This window comes from Salvelinus sp. IW2-2015, linkage group LG20, assembly GCF_002910315.2.
Source record: "Salvelinus sp. IW2-2015 linkage group LG20, ASM291031v2, whole genome shotgun sequence".
Taxonomy (NCBI): Eukaryota; Metazoa; Chordata; class Actinopteri; order Salmoniformes; family Salmonidae; genus Salvelinus; species Salvelinus sp. IW2-2015.
In genome coordinates, this window is record NC_036860.1 from 6,370,912 (window position 1) to 6,395,617 (window position 24,706).

At 45.8% G+C, this 24,706-nt stretch overlaps 1 protein-coding gene across 1 annotated transcript; it reads left to right on the forward strand.

Moving 5' to 3' along the window:
• The first annotated feature begins 85 nt into the window (after positions 1 to 85).
• LOC111981366 (contactin-associated protein 1-like) lies at positions 86 to 24,706 on the forward strand. The gene is given in 25 exon segments (XM_070449165.1): positions 86 to 236; positions 8,447 to 8,482; positions 8,485 to 8,547; positions 8,881 to 9,074; positions 9,639 to 9,792; positions 10,099 to 10,302; positions 10,952 to 11,136; positions 11,527 to 11,676; positions 11,839 to 12,100; positions 12,311 to 12,460; positions 13,311 to 13,485; positions 17,785 to 17,891; positions 18,077 to 18,199; positions 18,413 to 18,616; positions 18,761 to 18,917; positions 19,018 to 19,145; positions 19,242 to 19,415; positions 19,792 to 20,010; positions 20,240 to 20,479; positions 20,662 to 20,901; positions 21,689 to 21,816; positions 22,043 to 22,136; positions 22,553 to 22,783; positions 22,920 to 22,964; positions 23,944 to 24,706. Coding segments are annotated over 25 exon segments (3,927 nt in total). The 5' UTR covers positions 86 to 175; the 3' UTR covers positions 24,147 to 24,706.

A 24,706-nucleotide genomic window follows, 5' to 3' on the forward strand; every position in this document is an offset into this window, starting at 1 on the left:
CGCGTCCCCGCCCCGGCAGAGGCTACCCGAGATCCCGGGAAGAGGAGTTGRARCKGCGCKAGTTAAAGTTGGGAAAAGGGGGGTGAAAGGATGCTACCGTGCCCTGTGGATAGGAGAACACAAYCKACGATCTAATTAACATAGCATGTGCGGAGACGCGTGTCCTCTGTAAAGGATGTTTTGCAAAATATTGAGCATAAGCCTTTTATTTTGGGGTTTTCAAGAATGCTCATCACGTAAGTCTTGTGAAACAGTAATGGTCATTTCTGTCAGTGTCTTGTCCTTCGTTAGCCTATTGCTTTCAGATGAATTAAATAGCCTAAGCCTGTATATGCAGCATATYGATAACAATATTGACATAAAAAGGGATTCATTGTAAAAAATGTGAATCAAGAAAGAAGTGTCAAAAACCTCTGGGCAATAGGTGCATCTAGTCTTTGAAGGGCAGAACATCTGATTTGAAATGACCAATAATCATCAAAACATTGTATAAGGGTAAACGATGGCTGTTATGTTTTACACAGTTGCATATTCTATATATTTTTGCTTTGAATTCTGAGGAAAGTCAAGTGGCATGTTTCCTGCGGGCTGAGGGCGCGCGGCGGTTACAGTCTCGTACTGGGCTTTCTGCATTGCAGTGCTTTCTCGCGCCAGCGTGCAAGTTTCTGCATCGCATGGTTCATTTCCCGCCCACCTCTCTAGCACTCTGTAATGGTCATGACAAATAACCACTGTGTCGTAGAGAATATCCCAAACTGTATGATAATGATGGCACTGAAATGTGGTTTATTATCTGTAAAAGCTACAGGGTGCTGTGGGATGATGGAATAATTTGAGCCGTGTCCTAACCTGCCTGCTGCGTGCGGGACCACCCCACTGCAGTACTTTCGCAGAGTGTGTGCTCATCACCTGTACGCGAGCAAAACGTTCCCTTCATCTAGGAACACGCATGACGCGGCAAAAATTCCTAACAGGAATTCCGTGATCAATGACGTATATCGTATTTTAATAGTCGCTTTTGACGTGGTTGTACAGCAGGGTATAACATGCAAGGTCATAGAGAGATAGATTTGAGATGGATGTGGGGGAAAACTTGGTGGTGTCTTTTTCCATACATCAATGTCGAAACAATTACCTCAGAAGATCTGAACTGCATTGATCATGAATGAATTAAAGGCTGCAGCGTGATTCACCAAGCAGTTAAAAAAAAGAGATGGGGTGGGGTGGAGGGGGAGGGGGAGGGAAAGGGAAAGGGAGAGAGGGGGGATGGTGGGTTAGGACCACCTGACACCATGATATTTGGATGTACCATGTAAAGGTCTAAACTTCTGAAAAACATTGTTACTTCACTTCATATCACTGCATATAGTACAGTAAACAGAGCAGGTCGTTTGTCTTTCTCTCTCTAGGCTATATTAGGGATTACTAGTGAATACTTGCCCCAGTGCCCTCTTGGTGCTGTGGCGGTGTTAGCCTACTGTAAGAGGATCACACAGGCAGGCTACCCTGCACTGCTGGACTATCAGATAGAGTGATTAAGGTGGGAATTAAATATCTGTGGCATTTGGGTGTAATATTGTGGTGAGTTGTACTGTATGTCCATGTAGGGTACATTTGGTTGTATAAATACGTTGTGAACACTTGTTATGGTCATGTGGTGCGACATGTATTCTTTGTTGTGGTCTCACATGGATTCCATTTTGGGTAACTAGGTGGTGTTATAGAATTTGTGTGTGTGTTGGGGTAACCACACAGTTTTTCTAGATGTGTTTACACCAGTAGAGTATTTGGCATTTTGTTCTGTGGTCTATTGCGTTTCTACTGTATGCCTTCAGCATTCAGGGAAGTTGGTTGTAAGTACTGGCTATTATGGGTGTAGTATCACACTACAGTGTTTGGAAGCTGACTGGTTTACTGTGATGGTGTTGTGGTGATTTACCCCCTGTAGTTTGGCCTGGCAGCCTGTGTATCTGGGTGCTGGCAGGCATATGAGGCAGTGCCCACGACTTAGGCTGCGAGTCAGGCAGGCAGGCAGGCAGCCAGGCATATACTCTACATCTGCTGTGGATGGGATGTGAGGTACACAGTGGAACTGAGCCAGATTAAAACGGAGACTCCATTCCTGGGACATGGTCATCTGGGGTGGGGCTAACACACAGCATTGCTTTGCAGCATTGCTTTGCAATACCACATGATTTCCATGTGTTTGATTCCATTCCATTTGCTCCGTTCCTGACATTATTATGAGCCGTCCTCCCCTCAGCAGAATCCTGTGGTGTGTGTGCATGTATGTGTTTATTACTGTGAAAATGTGTATGTATCTGTTTGTATGTGTGTGCACTGATGTGTGTTGTTCCGTCTTGGTGTGCTGCCCATGAATCTCCAGTCCTCACAGAGACTAGGTGTGTGTGTGTGTGTGTGTGTGTGTGTGTGTGTGTGTGTGTGTGTGTGTGTGTGTGTGTGTGTGTGTGTGTGTGTGTGTGTGTGTGTGTGTGTGTGTGTGTGTGTGTGTGTGTGTGTGTGTGTGTGTGTGTGAGGGGAATTGATATGGAGGATAGAGGTGCACCAGTGTGGAAACGTTGTTCGGTTCTATTCTTAGACAGATGCAGGATGCTGTGGGATGATGGTCCTGTATATGAGATGTTTTGGGGCTTTGATGTCTTTCATATTTCGATTTAAAAAAAACTTTTCCTCTTTCCTCCGTGTCGCCAGGCAGACTCTCCCCACTGTGAGGCCTGACTTTGGCTATGAATAATTCAAAATCTGCACTCTAACACGCACCAACCTGCCTTCCACTCTGTGTGCCACACAACCCCAATACAAAACATTCTGGCATTTAACATTAGAATTCTTGGCTCCTAACCATACATGAAAAAGCAGAGATATTCATCACACTGTACATCATTTATCATGGGCCACTGCATGATGTGTCCGGAGGAGGCTGTTTCAATATGCACAGCAATTGTGATGTGTCAGCCCAGACAGCCCCAGCCCCTTGCAGCCTCTCCATCCCACAGTAACACTAGACTGATGCGTCAGCATCTCTGATATGCCGGCAGCAGCTCTTCACACTTATGGCCAACTGAGAGATGTACAGACTCAGTGAGCATAGCCTTGCTATTGAGAAAGGCCGCTGTAGGCAGACCTGGCTCTCAAGAAAAGACAGGCTATGCACATTGGCCACAAAATGAAGTGGAAACTGAGATGCACTTCCTATCCTCCTGCCAAATGTATGACCATATTAGTGACACGTACTCAGATTACACAGACCCTCAAAGAATTCGAAAAAACAAACGCAATTTTGATAAACTCCTATATCTATTGGGTGAAATACCACAGTGTGCCATCACAGCAGCAAGATGTGTGACCTGTTGCCACAAGAAAAGGGCAACCAGTGAAGAACAAACACCATTGTTGTCACGCCCTGACCTTAGAGATCCTTATTTTTCTCTATGTTTGGTTAGGTCAGGGTGTGACTCGGGTGGGAAAGTGTATGTTTTCTATTTCTTTGTTTTTGGCAGCTGTCTATGGTTGTCTCTGATTGGGGATCACATATAAGTTGTCATTTTCCTTTTGGGTTTTGTGGGATCTTGTTTTCGGTTTAGTGTTTCTGCCTGACAGAACTGTGCGCTTTCGTTTTCACGTTTGTTATTTTTTTAAATAAAAGAATCATGAACACTTTCCACGCTGCACCTTGGTCCGGTCATTCTACAAACGAGAGCCGTAACAGAAGATCCCAACAAAAACGGACCACGCTGCGTGGCCAGGATGAGTGGACATGAGAGGAAATCCTGGATGGAGAAGAACCCTGGACGCGGGCTGGGGAGTATCGCTGTCCAAGGGAGCAGATGGAGGCAGCGAGAGAGGAACGGCGACTATACGAAGAGTTAGCTCAACGACGAATGCACGAGAGGCAGCCCCCAATTTTTTGGGAGGGGGCACACGGGGAGATTGGCGGAGTCAGGGTTTAGACCTGAGCCAACTCCCCGTGCTTACCGTGGGGAGCGAGTGACCGGTCAGGCACCGTGTTATGCGGTGATGCGCACTGTGTCTCCAGTGCGCATTCACAGCCCGGTGCGCTCTGTGCTAGCTCCCCACATTTGCCGTGCTAGAGTGGGCATTCAGCCAGGACAGATTGTGCCGGCTCAGCGCTCCTGGTCTCCGGTGCGTCTCTTCGGCCCAGGATATCCTGCGCCAGCTCTATGCACGGTATCCCCAGTTCGCCAGCACAACCCTGTGCGGCCTGTGCCAGCTCCCCGCACTTGCCGTGCTACAGGGGATATTCAGCCAGGACACGTTGTGCCAGCTGTACGCTCCAGACCTCCAGTGCGCCTTCACGGCCCAGTGTATCCTGCGCCGGATCTACGCACTATGCCTCCAGTGCGCCTTCTTAGCCCAGTGCGTCCTGTGCCAGCTCTCCACACTCACCGAGCTAAAGTGGGTATCCAGCCAGGACACGTTGTGGCAGCTCCACGTACCAGGCTTCCAGTACGTCTCCTCAGTCCGGTGAGACCTGTTCCGGCTCCATGCACGAGGCCTCCAGTGACGATCCATGGCCCGAAGCCTCCAGGGACGATCCATGGCACAAAGCCTCCAGCGACGATCCATGGCACGAAGCCTCCAGCGACGATCCATGGCCCGGAGCCTGCAGCGACGGTCCATGGCCCGGAGCCAGGAGCGACGGTCCCCGGTCCGGAGCCTGCAGCCACGGTCCCCGGTCCAGAGCCTGCAGCGACGGTCCCCGGTCCGGAGCCTCCAGCGACGGTTCCCAGTCCAGAGCCTCCAGCGAGGGTCTGCAGTCCGGAGCTTACAGGGGGGGTTCCTAGCCTGGAGTCCCCGACGACGATCTACGGTCCAGAGGTCCCGGCGACGATCTCTGCACCAGAGGCGCCACCGAAGTGGGGGGAGCCTCAAGCAGAGCGGGGTCTGCGTCCCGCTCCGGGGCCTCCACCGAGAGTAGATGCCCACCCGGACACTCCCCTATAGGTTCAGGTTTGCGGCTGGAGTCCGCACCTTTGGGGGGGTTACTGTCACGCCCTGACCTTAGAGATCCTTATTTTTCTCTATGTTTGGTTAGGTCAGGGTGTGACTCGGGTGGGAAAGTCTATGTTTTCTATTTCTTTGTTTTTGGTCGAGTGTGGTTCCCAATCAGAGGCAGCTGTCTATCGTTGTCTCTGATTGGGGATCACATATAAGTTGTCATTTTCCTTTTGGGTTTTGTGGGATCTTGTTTTCTGTTTAGTGTTTCTGCCTGACAGAACTGTGCGCTTTCGTTTTCACGTTTGTTATTTTGTTTGAGTGTTTTTTGAAATAAAAGAATCATGAACCACTTTCCATGCCTGGCACCTTGGTCGCGGTCATTCTAGCAACGAGAGCCGTAACAATTGTAAAACAACCCATTTTTAAGTTGATTTATTTTCCCTTTTGTACTTGAAACTATTTGCACATATTATGACATTTGAAATGTCTTTATTCTTTTGGAACTTCTGTGAGTGTAACTGTTTCCTGTTAATTTGTATGGTTATTTCACTTTTGTTATTATCTACTTCACTGCTTTGTGTCAATTTTAACATATGTTTCCTCATGCCAATAAAGCCTTTAAATACAATTTATGACGAGCGAGAGAGCGAGGAGAGAAGAGAGAGAGGGGAGAGGGGGTGAGAGAAGTAGCATGATTGAGAGAGGGGGTGCTGAGAGAAAGAGATGGAATGAGAGAGAAAAAAGTGAGAGGGAGAGAGAAGAAGGAGAGAGAGAGCGGGAGGGTGGAATGTTCTGGATAAGCTTGGGTACATCTTTTAGTACTGCGACCAGCGACACCCACTCGAGAGGTATTTGAGATAAGAGATCAAATGAGAGGGAGAGAGAGAGAAGGTGTTAGGTAAGGCGCTCCCTCATGCTTTTGGCTCAGGAGAGAGAGAGAGAGAGGAGAGAGAGAAGAGAGAGAGAGAGAGAGAGAGAGAGAGAGAGAGAGAGAGAGAGAGAGAGAGAGAGAGAAGAGAGAAGAGGAAGAGAGAGAGAGAGAGAGAGAGAGAGAGAGAGAGAGAGACGAGAGAGGAGAGAGAGAGAGAGAGAGGAGAGAGAGAGAGCGTGCTGAGTGAGATGGTAGGATAGGTGATGTGAGGAGAGAGAAGAGGGTGGAGGGAAGTTGGAGTCGGATGGAGGGGGTAGACGAAGAGAGAAGAGCATCCTTTCAGGGGGGTGGGCGTTGAGTGGCAAGGCCTGGGTTAACCTCCAGCAGTCCTATTGGCTCTCTGCTTTAATACCTGTAGTTCTTCTCCACCCATTACAACGCCTCTACAGCTGCTCACCACGGAAATTAACACAAATCTATGTTCCTTAAACTGGAAGTAAACTTTAACTTCTATGAGTGTAGGGTTAGTTATAGGCTTTGTTGTTGGAGTTAGTGAAGAATCATGACTTGACTAACAAACTATAGGCAGCAATTGTACGTCATGACGTACTTCATTAACAGTGAGTTCTCATTCTGTAATGTCTGCAGGAGAGGATCGGGACATGGCAGAAAGTCACCCAGTCCAGACTCAGATACCCAGACAGAGACAGTATACTATAACACTCAAGGTCAAAGGCAGCACATGTCTCTGGCTCAGCTGATTTCTAACGCACCTGAATGGACTTGTCGTTGGATGACAGCGTTCACGGTCCCGTGACAGATTGAGCTGTTTTGACGGTGGGAATGAAATGGAAGGTGTTTAGGCTCAGAGTGAGTGGCATGTGTCTACTGACTGTTGTGACATGGACCTCTCTGCCTGACCAGTTCAATCATACTGTGGGGTAGTATGGAGGGTCCAGAGATAAGGTTTAAATTCTTCAGCTGAGGTTATCCCCTGATAGTTGTTCCTGTTTGAGCTCTTCCGCTCCGACGCTCCTGTCTCCATTTATTTTCTCCCTCTTCAAGAGGTGTTCTAAAGATGAGTCTACACCCCTCCCTCCCTCCCTCCCTCCCTCCCTCCTCCCTCCCTCCCTCCATCTTCCTTCCTTCCTTCCCTCCCTCCCTCTGCAGCCTGAATACTAATTCTGCGAACGTCTCCTTTTTTTCGACTCTCTTTGTCGCTCCCTGTCTCCCTCCCTCATCGGTTTGACCTCAGAGAAGGCTGTATTAATAGAAGCTACAATGGTGAAACTAGTTTTAAACAACAAACGTGTCACAGAGAGGATTACTCCCAAGACATAGGGGTGGGGGGCATTGTTTTAGCCTCCCCAGGTTTTATACTGTGAGTTGGGGCTCTCTTTCTTTCCCCCCTTGTCTTTTTCTCTCTCTCCATCTTCTCAGCCTGTTTGTGCCATCTATCCCTCTATCTATTCCTTTTCTACCTATCGACATGACTCTGAGCTGGGCGGAGGAGTAACAGACATGTTATGACATTGCAGAAGATATGGCAGTATTTTCTAGTGACCGTGGCGAGGACATAGTGGGTTTATCTGTGCAATGACAAGATTAGGCAGAATTATAGTGATTCCTATTGCTGAGGGTATTTATCGAGTAGGGGGGAGGCGGATGAGACATACGGTTGATGAGACGATGAGGGAACGCCTCTGATTTATTTTGCTGCTATCTGTCCACTAGGCACCCATAGAATAACACCAGCTATCTCCCTGAGAGACAGTCAGTATCATTAACTGCATACTATTTCATGCAAAACAGATCAACACACAACACACACACACACACACACACACACACACACACACACACAACACCACACACACACACACACACACACACACACACACACACAATCAGAACACACACTCGCACCGTTCATTTCCAAATGTGTTTGCAAAGCTGAAAGCCCTCTGCATATTCCATTTATTTCTTTAGCTCAATAAAAGGGGACGGGTGGAGTTCTCTTCTTGATAACGATCATTCATCTCACAGGCACAGTGGAAAAATACTTACTGGCTTCTGGTTTCATGCCTGACTCAATCCACCATCCATTACTGCTGAAATAAAGACATTAGTTAGGTCTCTGCATCTTTATCTGGGAGGATTGATGGTTAGATTCATCAGTACAGCTCCACCTGTTCTTAAGGAGCCATTTTATACTGTAGCATTACAGATGACTGCACCATGCACTGTGCAGATGGGAGGTCATATTGTGGAAGGGTTATTACCGCACACCACAGAGAGGCCAAATTATTCTGTGCTTTTATTTTCCTGCCTCTGAATGTAAATCAGACTTTTTGAATGTCCATAGCTTGTGCCCAGCTACAGGACAGATTATGCAATGCCTAATTAGTTGCATTCCAACGTCTGTCCATTATCTGTGTGAGGAGAGGCACCACTAGACGTGTTGGGTTCTGTTCAGTTGAAATCCTGATGTTATCATGTGATTTGAACGGTTTTGGAGAATGATGTATTGTGTAGTTTGAGTATTACTGTAATCTCTGTGTTTAACCACCTCTTCTCGCTCATCCTTTGTCCTAGATGAATGTGTTGATCCCCTGGTATCTTCGCTCTATGCAACTCCTTCTTGGCCTCTTCCAGATATAACTTTTTGTACTCGGCCAACTTTGCCAAATTGTATGGTTAGTTTTCTACTTCATTGATTCATTTGTTGTTTATGTCTCTATGTAGACTAGTTGGTGTTGTGTTGTGATTGGATGATTTATGTTGTGTATATTGCCTATTATCTACAGTGTGTGTGTGTGTGTGTGTGTGTGTGTGTGTGTGTGTGTGTGTGTGTGTGGTGTGGTGTGTGTGTGTGTGTGTGTGTGTGTGGTGTGTGTGTGTGTGTGTGTGTGTGTGTGTGTGTGGCCAGTGTGTGAATATTTCCTATATCTATATGTGTGTTTTGTGTGTAATGAAGTCAGAGTGTGAGTTCTGGTTGATGACGTGCCGGTTGGGCGTTCCTCCTCCAGGAAGCAGTGGCTGGTCCCCGTCCCCCCGGGACAGACAGCCCTGGCTGCAGATTGATCTGAAGAGGAAGTACCGCATCCAGGCCATCGCCACCCAGGGCACCTTCAATTCCTATGACTGGGTCACCAAGTACACCCTTCTCTATGGTGACCGCCCCGACTCCTGGACGCCTTACGTTATGAAAGGAGGGAACTCGGTAGGGAGGGGAGAGAGGGAGGGGGGGTTTAAAGGGATAATTTACTCAAATGATTTATTATTTGCTCTCAGCTTGAAAGTTGTCTACAGGCTAGGAGTGACTGGTAGGAAGATGATTAAATGATGACATTTGAGTGAACTATCCATTTAGGTTGGGGTTCGTCAGGTCAAAAAAAACAGTCATTCAAATGTAATCCTTGGCAGTCTGTTCACACTGGGCACAGACTTCAAATCAATGTCTATTCCACGTTGTTTCAACGTAATGTCATTGAAATTCATTGAAATAACGTGGAAACAACGTTGATTCAACGAGTGTGTTCCCGGTGGGTTGATTTCATGTTCATTTTAGAAATGTTCACCACAGAGTAACAGTTAGAGACAACATTACCACATTATCCCTCAGTGAGAGAGTCTGACAACGCTAATCTGTTTTCATCTGTTTATTAGTGAATGAATAACTCTTCTTCTCTCTATCTCTATTTCTCTCTCTCTTTCTCTCTCTCTCTCTATATATATTCCTCTCTTTCTCTCTCTCTCCCTCTCCCTCTCCCTCTGCTGTGCACAGACGATGCCTGGGAACTGGAACTACCACCAGGTGAAGAGGAATGTTTTCCACTATGCCTTCACAGCCAAACACATCCGCCTCCTGCCCCTGGGGTGGAACACAGAGAATGGAGGCAAGATTGGCGTCAGGCTGGAGGTGTTTGGCTGTGCTTACGGTGAGGACATCYTTCAGAATCAGTGTAACTATCATTTGCTGTMGGAGTCTTCTTCGAAATCTCAAGATAGCACACTCAACAGYCGTGCAACTAACACAGTTRACAGTCAGTAACWAACCTCAACAGTCAATTGAGTCAACCSTCACAACTCAATGACACCAACGTCAAACAGTATCTATCAAACATCTATCTACACCATATCACAGGAACACTTTTGAGCCTCTCAACCATTYGARTCTTCATAGGATCACAAATGTGCCATTCAACCTCTAACATCTAACCACTTTCCCCTTCTCTCTCGGCCAGACTCCTACGTGATGCAGATGAACGGGGACGACTCGGTGGCCTAYATGTTCCCAGGGAAGAGGTTCCGGACCCTGCAGGACCATTTTGCCGTGAACTTTAAGACCCTGGAGCAGGACGGGCTGCTGCTACACAGTGAGGGAGTCCAGGGAGACATCTTGACCCTGGAGCTGAGGAAAGGACGCCTCGTCCTCACCATCGGCCTAGGTAGGATCAGCTGGAATGCGTGGGGGACGGCTGGGCAGAGACTCTAAACTGGTCAGAGTGCTGTATGCCATGATGGAGGACAGATAAGAAGCACTCTGACCTGTTGGTCTGTGAAGGATCAAATCGAATAAATGGAAGTCAAAGGAAATTTAATCTGTTTATTGTCATAAACACAAGATACAGGATACAATGAAATGGTTAATGGAACATAAATATTAGTGTTGTGGGGTGATTATACAATCTGATAGGCTGGGATATGGCTTAGGGGTTCAGTTTCCTAGATGAGATTTAATTCTCTGTACTGGATGAAAAACAGGTCGTGAATATCGCTGTCAATCCTCCATTACTGCTGAAGCAGACATTAGGCTTCTGTATCTGTGAGGAGAACAGGTTGGTATACCCATTACTTCAGCTCCACCTTCTCTAAAGGAAACATTTATAGAAAAATGTATACACGCGTAACTGTAAGGCGCTTTGGATGAAAGCATCTGGTAAACGGCATACAGTATAGCTATAGCTTGAACTATAGCGAACTATAGCGAACTGTAGCGAACTATAGCGAACTTGATTATTGAGTGAGTTTTACCCAGGAGTACTCCCATCATCCTATCAAATTCTTACGTCATTCATTTCCGTTCTCCTATCAAAGGAAGCAGTATGGTCAACCAGGTGGACGGTCGGACCACAATGACCGTTGGCAACATACTAGATGACCAGCACTGGCATTACGTCACCATCAAGCGCTACGGTCGACAGGTCAACTTCACAGTGGACGCCCACACTGAGACGGCCATTAGCAAAGGAGATTTCACCTAYATAGACCTGGACACTCAGGTTGGTCGTAGAACTAGACATGTYTGGACATGTTWTTTGTTGYTGAACATTAGAAGSTAGTGGGCCTGGAGAGTTTGGAGTCAGGCTTGTGACAGTGGTCCATAAGGACAGGAATGAAGTGGTCATTGAAGGGGTCAATGGTCATAGACAGAGATCAGTTTACTATTTACCTGGCGCCTGCTAGTYATTCAGGGTGTACTTTGTTGATATACACATGATCTGTTCCTAGGCCGTCATTGAAAATAAGAATTTGTTCTTAACTGATCTGCCTAGTTAAATAAAWGTAAAAAAAAAAAAAAACAGCAAATAAATGTGTGCCTTTGAGTATAATATTCCATTGATCATACGGGTACATTTATCTAATTTATTTCTCTGCTGGTACTCTCCTAGATGTWTGTGGGCGGAGTGATTGAGCCCAATGTGCCCCACCTCCCAGAGGTTCCTAACTTCCGTGGCTGCCTGGAGAACGTCTTCATCAACGGGATCAACGTCATCAACATGGCCCAGGACCAGGAGCCTGAGATACGCATCCCTCGGCAGGTGTAGCTTCTCATCAGACTTCACCTCTGCATCACGTACTCGTTTACCTACACACACACACACGATTTACCTGTGACCTACAGTGATGTTGCTAATCTTTCTTCCGTAGTTAGTTGTAAATGCAATTATTCCTTCCTCGTGCCTCGTGTTCTTTTCTCTCAGAAGAAGATGCACTACGCGTGCCGTGACATCCTGTGGAAACCTGTGACCTTCGCCGGGCCCAACAACTACCTGCAGGTGCCTGGGTTCTTCAGGAAGCCTCGGATGTTTGTCAAGTTTAAGTTCCGTTCCTGGGACTACACAGGCCTGCTGATGTTTACACGCTTCGCTGACGACCTGGGAGCCTTGGAGCTGGGCCTRAGTGARGGACAGGTCAATGTCACACTCTTTCAGCCAGGCAAGAAGAAACTACAGTTCGCAGCAGGTGAGCCAAAATGTGGAACTGAACTCACCCTGCCTCGTTAATAAATTCKTACYCTTCTACAAATTMTAARTAATGTGCAGAACATTTGTTGAGARGGTAGAAGAKGCAGCTTTGRCAAATGAATACTGKATTATGTTGCATTCATACYGATTGCTCATTCATTACATCWAAAGMTGTTCTAATATTGTTYCYGTTTGTTCTCCTCTTCAGGTTACCGTTTGAATGAYGGTTTCTGGCACACGGTAGACGTAGCAGCCAGGGACAACCTACTGTCCATCACCATAGATGAGGAGGAGGGCTCTCCGCTGAAAATCACCAACCCCTTCACTGTCCGCACAGGGGACCGCTACTTCTTTGGAGGTGAGCTGTTCACCACACCTGTTCTGGCTCTTCACTTCACTGTTCCCAACATCAACATGTATTACCATAGCAACCACTGGAGGTGAGCTGTTCACCACACCTGTTCTGGCTCTTCACTTCACTGTTCCAACATCAACATGTATTACCATAGCAACCACTGGAGGTGAGCTGTTCACCACACCTGTCTGGCTCTTCACTTCACTGTTCCCAACATCAACATGTATTACCATAGCAACCACTGGAGGTGAGCTGTTCACCACACCTGTTCTGGCTCTTCACTTTACTGTTCCAACATCAACATACATTACCATAGCAACCACTGGAGGTGAGCTGTTCACCGCACCTGTTCTGGCTCTTCACTGTTCCCAACATCAACATACATTTACCATAGCAACCACTGGAGGTGAGCTGTTCACCACACCTGTTCTGGCTCTTCACTTTACTGTTCCCAACATCAACATACATTACCATAGCAACCGCTGGAAGTGAGCTGTTGACCAGACCTGGGGTACGTCCCAAATGGCACCCAATTCCCTTTATAGTGCACTACTTTTGCTCTTATATACCAGAACACTGTTCATCTACATAATTTGTTTAATATTTGATTTGTTTGTCATTTAGCAGACGCTCTTCTCCAGAGCGACTTACAGGAGCAATTAGGGTTAAGTGCCTTGCTCAAGGTCACATCAGCAGATTTATCACCCAGTCAGCTTGGGGATTTGAACCAGTGACCATTCCGTTACTGGCCCAACGCTTTTAACCGCTAGCCACCGTTTTGATGTTCTCACTATCAAAATAACAACCCAGTAGGAACATATCTTCACACCTCCCTCTGTGCTTTGTTCCTCAGGGTGTCCGAAGACGAACAACACGATCAGGAAGTGTGAGACCAAGCTGAACCACTTCCACGGCTGCATGCAGCAGATCTTTATCGACAACGAGCCGGTGGACATCGACATCATCCTGCAGCGACGCTGGGGACGCTACGCTGAACTGTTGTTGGGCACCTGTGGTATCACCGACAGGTAGGAGGCATCAGTGACCGAGCAGAGGGAGGGGGGCATCAGAGACATATATGAGGAGGAGGAGGTTGGCAGAGGGGCAGGGGCACAGACTAAGATACTATGGTTTGTTTGCAACAGGCTAGACCAGGCCTGGGCAATTATTTTCCATGGAGGGCAACAGAATATATTTTTGCCATCGCGGGCCAGAATCATACTTCATGTGTATGACTTTATTGACAGATATATCTACTCTAAATCACATCCAAATATGCTACTTATTTTAAAATGCACAGAAATAAATCACATCCATGTTCTCCTTTTGGTAGGTATTTTCTTTATTAAAACAGGCAATGAACTTAACGGAGGGAAAAGTACACTGTGCATTCAGCACCACGGAACTCTTTAACGGTTATGCACAAAAACACAAGACAGAGAGAGCGCTCAACATTACATTTAAACTACTCAATCAGTGTAAGTCTCTGATGGGCATTGACTAGAGCAGTGAAGTCAGGTATAGTTTCTGACGTCGCTATGCGCAGGATTGCTGAGAGGTGAGTCAGTTAGAGATGATCTGTGCCTTGACTTGTTACATTTCATCACTGAAAATGTCTGTTCACATACGTAGGTTGACCCAAACAGTACAAACATCTTCTGAGCATGACTCCTAATCTTTGGAAAGTTTTGTTCATCAAGAGATGCATAGAACCTTGTCAGTGACATTGTCAGTAGGAGCGTTATCCACATTGAAGGTGAAAGGAGAGGAAAACAACAACGTCATTTTCCAACACTTTGAAATCCTCAAAACGACGAGAAAACTCACCGTTTAAAGCATGTAGCAGGGATGTATACTCCTCCCACTGGTCATCTGATTGGGAACAGACTAATAGTGTCGGAAGGTGGGTGAGATTGTTGGCTTCTACTTGGCGGGTCAGGAGGAGTAATTTTCCCTTGAAGGCTTTGACAAGGCTGTGTCACACCCTGATCAGTTTCACCTGTCCTTGTTATTGTCTCCACCCCCTCCAGGTGTCGCTTGTTATCCCTGGTGTATATATCCCTGTGTTTCCTGTCTCTCAGTGCCAGTTCATCTTGTATGGTCAAGTCAACCAGTGTGTTTTTCCCGTGTGCCTTCCTTTTTCTATTCTCTTTTACGAGTCCTCCCGGTTTTGACCCTTGCCTGTTTTCTGGACTCTGTACCCGCCTGCCCTGACCTTGAGCGTGCCTGCCACACTGTACCTCCTGGACTCTGAACTGGTTTTGACCTTTTTCCTGTTCACAACCATTCTCTTGCCTACCCCTTTTGGATGTAATAAATATCAAAGACTCAAACCATCTGCCTCCCGTGTCTGCATCTGGGTCTCGCCTTGTGCCCTTATAGGCTGTACATCTGATGTGAAAAAAGGCCCTTCCCTTGTAGTTTGGAATTCAGTTCATTCACGAGGGCCATGATGTCCACGGTGAAGGCAAAATCAGCCAATCATTCTTTATCTTGCAGTTGAGGGAAATCCATGTATTATCCTTTCATTTGCAAAAACTCAGCAATCTCTGACTTCAGGTTCCACACCCTTTTAAACACCTTCCCCAAACTCAGCCATCTCACGTTTGTGTGGTAGGGGAGATCTGCATGACCCGACTCTGTCTCTTCCAACAGTGCGAAAAACTGCCTGTGGTTAAAAGATTTTGTTCTTATGAAGTTTACCACTTTAGTGACTGTATCCACAACATGGCTTATTTACAGAACACATTTACAGAGCACCTTCCGATGAATAATGCAATCCTTTTCTGATCTGGGTTCAGCTCAGCTACTTGATTTTGTATCCTTTTCAAAAGGCCAATAGTTTTTTCCTGTCAAGTTTGGGCACCCATCAGTGGTTACACTGGATAACTTTTCAAAACTCAGTCCCAGCTTTTCCACACACTTATTAACCTCCTCCAATAAATCTTTCCTTGTGGTTGTGCTCTTCATTGACTGCACTGAAGCAAGCTCCTCTGTAATGTCAAAGTCTGGGCTTGTGCCCTGTAAGAATATCAGCAACTGCGCTGTGTCACATGCATCACTGCTCTTATCCAGGGCCAAGGAGATATAGGTGAAATCCTTTACCTTGTCTTTCAACTGTTTTTCATATTCTCTCTGATGTCTTCAACACGCTGTTCGGCTTGACAGGGGAATTTTTTCAAACAGCTCTTTCTTGTTGGGGCAAAGTATTGCTGCAGTGTCAATTAAACATTCTTTAATGAATTCAACCTCAGTGAATGGCTTGCTATGTTTAGCTATTTTATGGGACAGTACATAGCTAGCTCTCGCAATTCTGTTGTTGAATGCAGTTTTGTGAAAAGTCCTTGCTGCTTTTTCAACTGAGAAAGCAACTCTTTCGATGCACTTGCCCTCTGCTCAGAAGACATTCCTATATTTCTCTGCATGCTTCGTCTGGAAGTCTCGGTACAAGTTGTAGTCTTTCAAGACAGCAATGCTCTCTTTGCACGCTAAGCACACAGCTTTCCCTGATACCTCAATACAGAAATATTTCGATGTCAACTCTTGATGGAACCCCGTACATTCATTGTCTACTTTCCTTTTCTTTGAAATCTTTGAAAAATTCATTTTTTGGCGCAATTTCTAGCTAGCTACTATTTGTAACTGTGACGTGTGTGTCAGTCAGTCTGTCCTCGTGCAGTTGTTATTTATACGTGCCTTCAAAATAAATGTCCCACAAGTGGTGGGAGTTAAATCATTACACAAAGGTGAGTATTCATTAGGCTTTTAATTTGAATAACAAATACGTTTTTCAAAACTTTACTATCGCAAATTCTTTACGTTATCTGAGCATGTTTCCGCGGGCCGTATTGAATCAGGTCGTGGGCTGCATACCGCCCCCGGGCTGGCCTTTGCCCAGTCCTGGGCTAGACAGTAGTAGCACAAGGGCAAAGGTTACATACAGTATCCATGATGAATCCATGGGTAAACTGATTGGATGCATTCTAAACGCTATACTCAGCCTTGTAATATCAGTGGAGTGCAGAGATAGTGTTGGAATGTTCCATCCTGATTCCTGATGGACCAATGTGACAGACAGAGTCAAGGCTCATTGCTATAGGGATGAATCATTCTGAGTTGGCCTCTCATCTCAGCCCCTATGGCAGACGTGGTACTTATAACACTCAGACACCTCCAGGAGATGACAGGGGCTATGCTCAGTTGAATACACCTGCCTGGACAGGGAGGATTTTTTACACCAGAGTAGGTTCCTTGTTATGGTATCCTAGGTATATGATATAACGTTTTTTTGACGGCCACGCCACATGTAACCTCTCTCACTGAAAAACGTTTGCGAGATCAACATTTTAGAAAAATGTCAATGTAATGTCACGTGAACTTCAGTCCACAGTTTTCTACAATCAATAATTTCTCCTCTTCCACTTCTCCCCTCATTTTATATGAAAAAGATTCAGGAGGAGCGCCATTTCCTCTCCAAAATCATGTGCAAAGACCATTGTGTTCAAAACCATTGTGTACTAGTATGTATTCTTATAAAACATGCTTTCATCAGTATGTTACATATTCATCTGCTTTATGTTTATGATACTTTCTGGTGCCTGCTCTGTTTCACATGACTATGTATGTTGAGCAGTCAACCTGGGTGGTTCAGAGTATTTTCACACATAGTTTTTGAGCTATAGTTCGATTCAGAGTTCTATTATTTGTTACATTGTATTTTTTTTCATTTGGTTCGGTTGGTTTCACATTGCCAAATATCAAACAAACAAAAATTCCTAACCAAAACCACGTGTCCATGTAAGCCATTTATTTATTGGACAAAAATGCTCACGTTAAATCCATCTATGATTATCATCAAGCATCACTTGTGTGCCCCAATCTTCATATTATTTTGGCTTTGGTCTTCCAACAACATGCGGGAGGAAACAACGCAATAGCCGCTCTAGCTACAACGTGAATAGCCTATATTCAGTATCCTACTGTATATCCCCGTTATTAGCCCCCGTCTCCCCTAATCTGCATCGAATGCGCTCATAAATGCGCTGGTATTCACAGAATGTTTTAAATATCTCAAATTAAGATGCTGTGTGCTTTTCATCAAATGCTCGCAGTCAAACAACCAATAATACTGCCCGACTGTTTTGTCATTAGGGGGTATTGTGTGTAGATTGTTGAGGGAAAACAATCATTTAATCCATTTTAGAATAAGGCTGTAACGTAACAAAATGTGGCCAAAGTCAAGGGGTCTGAATACTTTCCGAATGCACTGTACATGCCCCATTTCATTTTTCACTTTTACCCACACTCCTGCATGGTATGCTCTCTAGATGTACTCCAAACCCCTGTGAACACGAGGGCAGATGCATCCAGTCCTGGGATGACTTCATATGTCTGTGTGAGAACACAGGCTACAAAGGGGAGGTGTGCCATATGTGTGAGTATTTCCTGCGAGAGCCTAATGTTGTTTACGAGTACTAATGACGGCGTGTTGTCGTAGCCTCGCCAGTGTAACAACCAGTTTGTTGAGGCCTATATACTGTGGTAGTGTGAGACAGACCCATGTCATCATTAAAACCTTGCTGGTGTAAGTTAAAATACGACTTCTCTCTTCCCCAACAGCGGTCTACAAAGAGTCGTGTGAGGCCTACAGACTTACTGGCAAATCCTGGTCAGGGAATTATACCATAGACCCGGACCTGAGCGGACCCTTGAAACCATTCGAGGTGTACTGCACGATGAAATGTGAGTGACTGGCTTTTTCTGTACTAGCATACTAGTTATACTTTACCATCTGACCAACATGACTCCATGGTGCATATCGAACATAGCGGTAGTCAGTGCTTACAGTACCTTTCAGAAATGGACTGTTATTGAACATGTTGAGGCAGAGACCCTGATATGAAACTGTGTTCAGGTTGAGGTTAATGTCAACCCCTTCCTTGTCTGTTGACAAAGCCGACAAGGCATGGACGATAGTGATGCATGACCGTATCGACGGCATCAAGGTGACCGGTAGCACGGTGGACCGTCCTTACATAGGAAACGTCAACTACTGGAATGCCTCCTGGGACGATGTCACAGCACTGGCCAACACCTCCATGTACTGTGAACAGTGGATCGACTACTCCTGCTACAAGTCACGCATCCTCAACACGGCCAGTGAGTAGGAGTGGTTAGGGCCTATGGGCAATGGTAGCTATCGAAAGCACCTGAATCTGTACCTGTTTGTATATATATCATAGAACATTTCAATGATTAAATCATAATAATCACATTCCTTTGCTCTATTGTCATGTCATTCAGATGGGAGACCGTACAGTTTCTGGATTGGTCGAAATAACGAGAGTCACGAGTACTGGGGCGGGGCTTTCCCTGAGAGTGGGAAGTGTGGCTGTGCTATAAACCAGACCTGCACTGACGCCAGGTTTCACTGTAACTGTGACGCTGACTACCGCCAATGGTGAGAGAGACAGGATTTGAAAGACTCTTTTCTATAACATTTAGAAAAGTGTTTTCATAGATTGATATACATTACTGTACAAATGGAACCTGTTGTGCAGGTACTCAGACAAGGGCTATCTGATGTGGAAGGACCACCTCCCAGTGAGGAAGGTGGTGGTGGGGGACACCAACAGGACCGGGTCGAAGGCCCACATCAGCCTTGGGCCCCTACGTTGCCACGGCGACAGTGAGTTGTAGTAAAACCCTTCTGCGGTATATAATTTGTCAAATGATTGTTTATCGTGGTTCTGGTTTGGATCTCATGGCCTCTTTGTACTCACAGGGAGCATCTGGAATACCATATCGTTCACCAAGCCCACCTACATCGAGTTCCCCACCTTCAAGCCAGGCAGCACCGTGGACATCTCCTTCCACTTTAAAACCTACCGCCCCCACGGAGTGTTCCTGGAGAACTCAGATGACTGGCTCCGTAACTTCATACGCATTGAGCTCAACAGTAAATTACCACAGATTACCTAGTGTGAATCACAGGAAATGACTCATATAATATACACTATTTAAAAGACACTTTTCTCCAAAGTGACTTACAGTCATGCGTGTATACAATTTACATACGGGTGGCCCCAGCGGGAATCAAACCCACAACCTTTGGCATGGTAAGTGCCATGCTCTACCGACTGAGCCACATAGGACCAAGGCAGGAAACATAATTTCCGAATTACAATTTTTGAAAGGTTTTGTTGCAGTGAGACTTATAATAACTTGATGAATGAACAGGTTTAGAAATTATATTATCAATATTTTCCGGTATTTATTTATATAATATATTTCATCCCTCATTCTGTTTGGTCTCTTCTTCATCCTTCTCCCAGCCACCCAGAACCTGATCTTCATATTCATGGTGGGAGACGGCATCCTCAACGTGACGCTACGCTCGCCGGTGCCTCTAAACGACAACGAGTGGCACTTTGTCCAGGCAGAGCTCAACGTGAAGTTGGCCAGGATCAAAGTGGACTACCAGCCATGGGCTGTGAGACGCTTCCCTGGCCAGACCTTTGTCACCATGGAGTTCACCCACCCTCTCCTCGTGGGTACGTCATCTGGCTGCTGGGGCTGGGGAGGGCGGGGTGGTAGTCGAAGGATTTTGGACTTCTCCCATTGGTTGATGTAGTCCACTCCTATGAGTTTAAACAGCACTACAGCACGGGAAACAGATGTTTTTTTGTTTGTTCTTATAACAAACACTTATTTATTCTTCTTAATCCAAAATGCTCAACTTTGCAATGTGATGATTAACTGACGGTGTCCCAATATATCCAGGCGCAGCCAATCGCACGCTGTGGCCATTCCTGGGCTGCCTCCGAGGGTTACGAATGAACGGTGTGACCCTTGACTTGGAAGGCAAAGCGAATGAGGAACAGGGTATACGGCGGAACTGTACGGGCCAGTGTCTGAACGCGACCATACCGTGTCGAAACGCCGCCCAGTGTATCGAGGGCTACGCAGCCTACACCTGTGACTGCGGCAACACTGCCTTCGACGGATTCTACTGCCACAAAGGTGAGCTCTACACGGTTACCTCGGTTATTCATGGAGCCCCAGAATCACTAAGACTGCCTTAAGCACACTGGGTTACAGTAACAAAAACCTTGATTTATTTTGACAGTGTTGGCGATAACCACAAAGTTTCATAATCGAAATAGGCATTTAAGCTCAACTTGATCCTGTTTGTACCCCCTTAGACATTGGGGCCTACTTTGAGATAGGCTCGTGGTTACGCTACAACATCAGAAAGAAGCCTACAACCAATGAGGAGTGGTGGGCTAACTGGCTGGACCCCCACTACCACAACTTCAGCCTGGGCTACAACGACACCAGTGATGAGATCGAGTTCAGCTTCAGTACCTTCCAGACGCCGGCTGTACTGCTCTACATCAGCTCTTTCGTCCAGGACTACATGGCTGTCATCCTGAAGAAAGATGGTAGGAACGCTCGGCAGGGAGGAGCGCTTTAACATCATGGGTTATCGTGGTTAAGATTCAAGGCAGAGAGTGTTCGTTTGACCTGGCTTTTGAATGAAGATTTTACTGTCCCTGATTGAAGTTGGATTACTGTATGTTCCACGGGAGGCTGCTGAGGGGAGGACGGCTCATAATAATGGCTGGAAGGTTGCAAATGGAATGACATTCCACTGATTCCGCTCCAGCCGTTACCACGAGCCTGTCCTCCCCGATTAAGGTGCCACCAACCTCCTGTGGTATGTTCTTTAGTCATCCCATTTATTTGAGTGGAAACACAAAACAAGATAGGCCTTGGACAAAAATATATCACTGTACTTTACAATCTTTTTGATTTTTTCTTTAACTAGGCAAGTCAGTTAAGAACATATTCTTATTTACAATGACGGCCTACCAAAAGGCAAAAGTCCTCCTGCGGGGACAGGGGCTGGGAATTTTGTTTTTTAATTGGGGGGGACAAAACACACATCATGACAAGAGACACCACAACACTACATAAAGAGAGACCTATAATACAACAACATAGCAAGGCAGCAACACATGACAACACAGCATGGTAGCAACACAACATGACAACAACATGGTAGCAACGCAACATGGCAGCAGCACAACATGGTAGCAGAACAAAACATGGTACAAACATTATTGGGCAGCCACAAGCCATACTCCTCACAACAGTTCATGGAAATATAATGTTTTAATGCATTACGTTATGAACTGTGGAGTGTATTGTTGCAACATCCATCCACAGGAACCTTAGACATGAGGTATAGGTTGGGGTTGATTACCCACAAGTACCAGTTGTCCTTCAGGAACCTGGCAGATGGATACCCCCACTACGTCAACATAACCAGACACAACAGGACCATCAAGACACAGGTGCGCTGATGCTCCACCCCAATGTCTACACCTGTTAACACTACCTACCTCCTTCACCACAGTTTAAAAGTCCATCACAAATCAGGATTGTCTGGTACCACATCTCTTGGGTTGTAAAGTTGTGTGCATTTGTGTATTTTCAGTCTTTGATTTATTTGTTCATGTTGACATGTTTATGGTTGTGTGTGAACATCAATGTGTTTGTGTTGATGTGTGTAACTCCTAGGTGGACTACATGGAGCCGATAGTGGAGAAGATCACCCTAGTGGAGGACGGCAGGTTTGACTCACCCAAGAACATCTTCCTGGGGAGAGTGATGGGTAATTTACATTTCACCACCCCCAGCTGAAACATTTCTGCTTTCCTCTTGAGAATTGATTTGGTCACACTTTATTTGGATAGTCCGTATAGTCCATCTGTAGGTGCTCTACAGATGGTCATACTATCGACAAACTATCTGTTGATAAACAACTGCTTGCTAAGGTTATGGTTACAGTTAGGGTTAGAATAATGGTTAGGGTAAGAGTTAAGTTTAGGGTTAGCATAAGGGTTAGGGTTAGAACTAGGGTTTGTAGATAGTTGAAATGTTACTGATAGTCTTTAGAGCATCTACAGATGGACTATCCAAATAAACTGTTACCCATGGAGGTATCAGTTGTCCCACTGTAAGTTTGGGAATTAGTTGAGGTGGATGTGCACATTGTAACTCCTCTGTCCCTCTCTCTAACCCACTCAGAGGTGGGTGACATTGACTATGAGATCCAGAGGCATAACAGTCCTGGTCTGGTGGGCTGTATATCTGGGGTGAGGTACAACATCTACGCCCCTCTTAAGACCCTCTTCCGGCCGAACGAGACGGAACCGCCGGTCACCGTGCAGGGCTTCGTCTCCGAGTCTAACTGTGGGGCCTTCCCTCCTGTCCATGGATATGTCCCCTGGGAGGCGGACCACTGGTTCACTTCTATAGGTGAGACGACATATCCCAGAAGCCTTCAGTAGATCTACTTTACACGGGACTACATATCCCATCAGCAATCATGACCTAGTGATGATAGTATAAGTTCCCCATAATAACATAATTTAATGTATTATTTTCATTTCAGAATACATCTATATCCACGATGACCTAGGCCTGTTTTGGTTGACAGGTAAGTCTTTACTGCTTACGATTCACAATAATGTGAATCATTTCTCATTAAACTATACTTTGATGATTTTTGTGAAATCTATTAATGTAAGTGTTCATCTGTTGTCTGCCATCTGTAAGTCCTGACCTTAGTTTACCTCAAGATTCAGATTAAGCCTCCTCTCACTCTCTCCCTCTCCCTCTCTCTCTTCCTCTTGCTACCTCTCACTCTCTCCCGCTCTCTCTCTTCCTCTTGCTACCTCTCTCTGTCTCTCTCCCGCTCTCTCTCTTCCTCTTGCTCTCTCTCTTCCTCTTGCTCACTCTCTCTTTCCCCTACTGACACAGATCGGCAGTAGTTGAAATTCTCATTTTCATTTTCCTAAAATCCCCTAATCCTAAAATCTGAGACTATCAGATTCCAGAATAGGCTTTATGTCCTCACGCTAAAAGCAAAGAATGTGACACGTACCAGAACAAATGCTGGAATGTAGAAGGATATTTTCTTGTGTCTGCTGAATATGAGAGGCGAAGGAAGCCCAGGACTAGACAGCAGCTCAGAGAGTCTGTAGTCTGTACTCTATCCCTGTCTGAGATCCTCACCGGATCAACTATATTTAGAGCTGCCCCTCCCTCCACTATTCATCACAGATATATGCTTCAGCTTAATGTACTGGATAAATCTGTACTGGGGTGTTATGGTAACACAGAACATCTGAGTTTGATTTCTGATGTCTGGGCCGGTCCTGCCGTCCCCTTGCCGACCTCCTCCAGTTATTGGACATCATTTGAGATGGATGGCTCCCTCATAACAATATGTGGCTGTATAAGAAATGATACCGCTTGTCTCTAAAGGGAAGTTAAGTKAGTTTGGCAGAGAACCAACTGAGTCATAATGATATTGATTGAAAGGGATATTTGTGTCATCCATCGAGATAGAACAATGGATTTTCAGCTGTTTGCTTTTTTAACCACACCTTGACTGTGTGTGTTTCTCCCTCTAGTTGTTGTCATCGCGGCCGTGATATTGCTGTTCATAGGTCTGTACAGCATCTACATCTATCTGTACCGGTACAAGGGCAGCTACCACACCAACGAGCCCAAGAACTTCCTGGAGTCCCCTGGAGGCAGCAGCTCCAGGCCCCTGACAGGGACCCTGGAGAAGAAGCGATTTCCAGRGATAGAGGAAGACTTTCGGAGTGACTAGCCTCAGGCTGGGGAACGGTGGGAGGGAGGGATTGAAGTGGGGAGGTTTTGGGGCTTACAACAACCACAATACCTGTTTATGTTTAATAATTCCTTTAACTTTTTGATTTACTTTTCGGTTTTGTTTTCCTTTCCCCAGGTATGTGTTATCTTAAGCCTGGTCCTCGACATAGTGTTGTTTTTCTGATGGGTTCATCGTTTTGCAGGCTTCGGAGATCAAATCAAGCCCGTATTGMGTGAGTGACGACCGACCAAGCTCACACTGTATTGAAGGGTTGACCAACTGAAGTGCCTCGACAGAGCAAAACGAGATCAGAAGTAACCCCATGAGTTCATTCAGGATGTGAGACATAAACTGAGGGAATTAGATTTCAGGTCACGTTGAATTGTGACATTTTTACATCTTACTAATATCCTCACATGCAGTAACACGTATTCAGCAGCCTCTTCTGGTTTGTAGGTCTGTTATTGAGATCACTTGATAGATCAGTGCCATCTACTGTGCAACTCTTTCCGACAATCCACTCTTGCAGCCATTTTGATAAAGACATCCAAACTATC